Source organism: Chrysochloris asiatica, unplaced genomic scaffold (genome assembly GCF_000296735.1).
Source record: "Chrysochloris asiatica unplaced genomic scaffold, ChrAsi1.0 scaffold00314, whole genome shotgun sequence".
Classification (NCBI taxonomy): Eukaryota; Metazoa; Chordata; class Mammalia; order Afrosoricida; family Chrysochloridae; genus Chrysochloris; species Chrysochloris asiatica.
The window spans coordinates 1359859-1366158 of NW_006408832.1; the positions used below are offsets into that span (position 1 = coordinate 1359859).

Sequence of the window (6300 nt, forward strand, 5' to 3'; positions counted from 1 at the left end):
ACCCAGAGAGGGAGAGAGGCTGTGTGCTGAAGACCCGGGGGCAGGCTTGCAGGGTGTACCCTTTGGTTGGTTGATGATGCATGGAGGGGATTGTAACCATGGCAAATGGAATGATATACAATAGGATGAATGTAAAACTAATGTTCTCCCATGTAAATTATCACATAATTCATAATAAAACAGTAAAAAAAAAAACAACAACCAAAACCCCCCCACAATATAGAAGGCCTCTCACTTTCCAAACTGGAAATCTACTACACAGCCACAGTGCCAAAACAGCAACAAAAGAGATTGTACCAGCACAATGGAACAGAATTAAGAACCCAGAAATAAATCCATCCACCTATGGTCAATTAATTTTCGACAAATGGCCAAAGTACATTAAATGGGGACGAGATAGTCTCTTCAATAAATAGTATTGGCAAGACTGGAAATCCATTTTCAGAAGAATGAAATGAGACCCATATCTCACACAGTATACAAAAACAAACTCAATGTGCATTAAAGATTTAAGTGTAAAGCCTACAACTATAAAAATCATCGGTAAAAAAATAGGGACAAACTTCAGGACTCTGACATGTGGTATGAATATACCATCAAACATATCTGAAAACACACAAATGGAAGCCAAAACTGATGACTTGGACCTCCTAAACATTAGGCACTCACATGCATGAAAGGATTTCACCAAAAGAGCACAAAGAGAACCCACAGACTTGGAAAAAATGTTTGGTAATGACATATCAGGCAAAGGACTACTCTCTGAAATTTATAAAATACTTCAACATATAACAAGAAGACAAATAATCCAATTTAAAAATGGGCAGAGAGATTGTGAGGGTTGGAAATGTAAAGGTAGACGTTTTGTAGCAAGGAGGGGAGTGATTAAGTTCACAATCTAGGAGCAGAGGTCCCTGGGACCATCAAGGAAGAAAAGCAGAGGGCAGGACCCTACCCAGAGAAGCAATCAGGCCTGAGATGGAGACAGAGACATGATGTGGAGAGATGGAGCAGCTGGGCACTTTAGACCCAGAGAGGGAGAGGGCCTCTGTGCTGAAGACCGGGGGGCAGGTTTGTAGGGTATACCCTTTGGTTGGTTGATGATGCATGGAGGGAATTGTAACCATGGCAATGAAATGATATACGATAGGATGAATGTAAAACAAATGTTCTTCCATGTAAACTATCACATAATTCACAATAAAACATAAAAAAAAAAAAAATAAATTGGGCAGAGAACATGAATGACACTTCACCAAAGAAGATATTCAGATGGCCAACAAGCATATGAAGAGACCCAGGGATCATTTGCCGTTGTTGCTGTTGTTAAGCACTGTGGAGTCGGTTCTGACTCATAGTGACCCTGCACAGGGTTTCTGAGAGATGCAAATCAAAACAATGAGATATCGTCTGGTTGTTGTTGTTGTTAGGTGCTATCGAGTCAGTACTGACCCATAGCGACCTTATGCACAGCAGAACGAAACACTGCCCAATCCTGGGCCAACCTCACTACTGTTGCCATGCTTGAGTCCATCAATGCTGCCACCTGGCCAATCCATCTCGCTGGGGGTCTTCGTGTTTTTCTCTGACCCTCCTCCTTACCAAACATGACATCCTTCTCCAGCGACTGGTCCCTCCTGACAATATGTCCAAAGTCTAAGAGACAAAGTTTGGCCATCTTGGCCTCCAAGGAGCACTCTGGCTGCACTTTTTCCAAAATGGATCTATTGGTTCTATTGGCAGCCCATGGCACTTTCAATATTCTCCTCCAACACCATAACTCAAAAGCACCAATTCTTCTACAGTCTTCCTTATTCACTGTCCAGCTTTCACATGCATATGAGGTTATTGAAAACACCATGGCTTGGGTCAGGTGCACCTTAGTTCTCAAGCTGACATCTTTGCTCTTCAACACTTTAAAAAGGTCTTGTGCAGCAGCTTTGCCTAATGTAATACGTCATTTGATCTCTTGACTGCTGCTTCCATGAGTGTTGATGGTTGATCCAAGAAGAATGAAGTCCTTGACAACTTCAATCTTCTCTCTGTTGAGAAGAATGTTGTTTATTGGTCCAGTGGTGAGAATTTTTTGTTTTCTTTACGTTGAGATGGAATCCATACTGAACAGTGTGCTCTTTGATCTTCATCAGTAAATGTTTTAAGTCTCTTCACTTTCAGCAAGCAAGGTTGTATCATCTGCATATAGCAGGTTGTTAATGAATCTTCCTCTAATGCTGATGCCATGTTTTTCTTCATAGAACCCAGCTTCTCTGATTATTTGCTCAGCATACATGTTGAATAAGTATGGTGAAAGAATACAACCCTGTCGCACACATTTCTTAATTTGAAACCATTCAGTGTTCCCATGTTCTGTTCAAACAACTGCCTCTTGGTCCAGGTTCAGGTTCCTCATGAGCACAATTAAGTGTTCTGGAATACTCATACTTCACAATGTTGTCCATAGGTTGTCATGATCTACACAATCAAAAACCTTTGTGTAGTCAATAAAACACAGGTAAGCATCTTTCTGATACTCTCTGCTTTCAGCCAAGATCCATCGCACATCAGCAATGATATCCCTTGTTCAACGTCGTCTTCTGAATCCAGCTTGAAACTCTGGAAGTTCTATGTCAGTGTATGCTTGCAGCCGTTTCTGTATTACCTTTAGCAAAACTTTACCCACGTGGGATATCAAAGAGATTGTCCGATGATTTCTGCATTCTGTTGGATCACCTCTCTTTGGAATGGGCACAAATATGGATCTCTTCCAATCAATTGGCCTGATAGTTGTCTTTCAAATTTCTTGGCAGAGATGAGTGAGTGCCTCCTATGCTGCCTCACTTTCTTGAAAGATTTCAATTTTTATTCCATCAATTCCTGGTGCCTTGTTCTTTGCCAATTCCTTCAATGTACCTTGGACTTCCTCCTTCAGTATCATTGGCTCTTGATTATATGCTACCTCTTGAAATGGTTGAACATGAACCATTTCCTTTTGGTACTATGATTTTGTGTATTCCTTCCATCTTCTTTTGATGCTTTCTGCATCATTCAATAATTTGCCCAGAGAATCTTTTAATAATGCAAGTCGAGGCTACAAGTTTTTCTTCAGTTCCCCCCAGCTTGAGAAATGCTGAGTGTGTTCTTCCTTTTTGGTTTTCTGATTCCAGATCTTTGCTCATTTTGTTTTTATATTCGCTTTATCTTCTTGAGCTGATATTTGACATTTTCTGTTCAACTCTTGGACCTCTTAATTTCTTCCATTTGCTTTAGTATCTCTATGCTGGAGAGCAAGTTTCAGAGTCTCTTCTGACCCTTTCCTTCTTTCTTGTCTTCTCAATGACGTTTTGCTTTCTTCATGTATGATGTTCTAGATGTCATCCCACAACTCTTCTGGCTTTCGGTCTTTAGTGTTTAATGTATCAAATCTGTTCTTCAGATGATCCCTAAATTCAGGTGGTATATATTTAAGGTCATATTTTGGCTCTGGTGGACTTGTTTTCATTTTCTTCTGCCTCAGTTTGAATTAGCATATGAGCAGTTGATGGTCTGTTCCACAGTCTGCCCCTGCCGTTGTTTTGACTGATGATATGGAGCTTTTCCATTGTCTCTTTCTGATATCATCCTACCCCACCATTAAGAGCAAAGAGTTGGAAGTGACTCAACAGCATTTAACAACAACAACAACATGGACTTTCAGAAGAACAAATAAATCTGTTAGAAGAAGTACAACCAGAATGCTCTTTAGAAGCCAAGATGACCAGTCTTTGTCTCTCATAGTTCAGACACGTTGTCAGGAGAGATCATCCCTGGAGAAAGGACATCATGCTTGGTAAAGTGTAGGGTCAGAGTAAAGAGGGTGACTGCTAATGAAATGGAGTGGCACAGTGGCAGCAGTGATGGTCTCAAGTGTAGCATCAATTGTAAGGACTGGTTGGTGTTTTGTCCTTTTGTACACAGGGTCAATGTGGGAAGGAACAAAGTCCATGACACCCACTACCACCAACACTGCACCAATAAATAATATTATGATAAATGGAGGAAAGGGTCAACGGCACCTAACAACATTATTAACTGGGAATAAAGGTAAATACTGTTAACCTATGGTGTGTGGAGAGGATGGTAATCATTGCAATGAAACAGAATAGGATTGGTTGAGTGCCAAACTGATGATCTGTCTTGGAAACCAACACTCAATTCTCAATAAAAGCTTAAAAAAGTTAAGGAAAAAAAAATGTGTTGTTAAGTAACATTGAGTTGGTGCCCACTTAAAGAATTCTGTATGGGCTTTCTGAGGAGTAGCAGGTGAGATTGAACTGCCGACCTTGCTGTTCACAGTGCTGTGCTTATCTTAGAGTGCCACACCAGGACAGTTAGAAATGTTAGTAGAAAAATAAGTTATGTGTAATCACACACCTATGTATGTTTCCTCATCAAGAAAAAATGGAGAAGGAAGGATGGGCCCTGAACTACTCATATTAGGATTCAAAGATCAACAAGACAATTACAGTCCTGTGCCCTCAGGTGGAAAACGGTAAGTTGTTCTATGGCCTGAAGTTTTATGAAAGTAAAACTGGGAAAAAGCAACATGTTTGCAGTATTTTCTGTGGCTCGAGGGAGACGTTACAAAGAATACGCAGCTCTAAAATGACATTTTAAGTAACAGAACTTGCAATAGTCTGGTTGTGCTGATTTGTATAGTTAACATCCCTGAGATCATGCTGGCTGGTCATGGGCTCTTCCCAGGGGTCAGCAGTCCCTGGAGCCGCCAGGCGTCCTCTATCTCTGGCCAATTTGAGTGCGCTGAGCTTACATGAGCAAGTGGGTATGGCCCTCTTCTCCCATGGCATCTGGCCAGTAATCAGTTGGGCAGCCCCATTGGACCCCAGTGTGCAGCCAGGAAGAGGAGAACCCTGGACCCAGGTGAAAACCAGCCATGATGACATCACAAAGTGCAGACCCCCCCCTCACCCCCCAGGACATCTTCATCTCTTCTCTCCTGGTGTCTTCCATGTTAGCTACCCTTCCATGCACCTGCATCAGCTCACCCTCTAACTTTATCACAGTGTATCTTGTATCCCACTGCATCACGTAACATTACAGTGTAGCACATTGTTATCTCATCATATCACACTATCCACCTGTATCCCATGGGGCTACACTGTTTCGCATTGTCACACATGCCATGCCATGTCACACGGTTTCAGATCACATCACACTATGAAGCCACGCCCCATAGCTCCACACTGAATCCCACTGTAGCCTGTTACAACATGGGATCACAGTATATGGATCACCCTGTGTTCTGTTGTCACATTGGCACACCCCTCCTGTTAGGGACGGCGGTAAGGGAGGTGTATCCACCTGCTAGGTGTCCATGAAGGTGGGTGCCATTGCAGATGGATCAGGAGGGATAGGCAGAGCCAATGTGCTGGTGGGAGGCAAAGATAAGCGAGGGAACAGGGACAATGCCCCTGCTAGGGTGAGGGGAACTGGGCGGTTGGATGGATGATGGTTTCACTGAGGGCCCAGCAAGGGTGGTGCAGCTGTACATGCCTCCTTGCTTGTCATCCCTGTGGTCACCAGAGTCCCCGTGTTCCCTAATCCCCAGCTCCCATGGCCCCTCTAGTCCCCATGTCCGTGTGCTTGGTTCCTCATGTCCTGCAGCCTTGTACCCCTCATCCCTGTATCCCCCTGTGGTCCCCATCTGTGTCCTGGGTGCCCTGCTTTGTGATCCCACTGTCCCCCCACCCAATTGTCCCTCCGTGTCCTCCTGCAGCCCAATGTGCCCATACCTCCGCCCCCATCTCTGTGTTCCCTCCCAGCCCCCCTCTTGTAGTCCCCATCCCCGAGGTCTCCTCGTCTCCCTGCTCAGGTGTGCCTCCGTTCTTCTGCAGTGTCGTGTACTCGCCCCCAGTCCCCCAATCCTCCTGCTCCAGTGCCCTCTCAGTCCTCGCGTCCCCGAAGCCCCAAGGTCCCCCGACCCCCACCCGCGTGTCTCCGCGCTGCAGCCGGGCGGAAACCAGGGGGCTAGCTTGGACTCGTCCCGCCCACGCCGCGCGCCAATCAGCGGACGGGCTCATGAATACTGAAGCCAGCGCGCCCCGCCCCTCACGCTAGCGCCGCCTGTCCGCGCAGAGGCGAGCGCGGCGCGGACAAGATGGCGACGGCCATGTACTTGGAGCACTACCTGGACAGTAAGCGCGCGGCCCGCCGCCCCGGTCCGGCCGGCCCCGTGGCGTCGTCCCCGCTCGGGTTCACCGCATGGCAAACATTGCGCGACGGGAGGCTGGGGTGCTGTGAGGG

At 45.4% G+C, this 6300-nt stretch overlaps 1 protein-coding gene across 1 annotated transcript in view; it reads left to right on the forward strand.

The window, feature by feature from the left end:
• The first annotated feature begins 6154 nt into the window (after nt 1-6154).
• The window catches only part of ING5 (inhibitor of growth family, member 5), a 7291-nt gene continuing 7145 nt past the window's right edge, over nt 6155-6300 (forward strand). The window contains exon 1 of the mRNA XM_006875217.1: nt 6155-6191. Coding sequence (XP_006875279.1) covers nt 6155-6191 — 37 coding nt within the window. The remainder of the gene's footprint in view (nt 6192-6300) is intronic.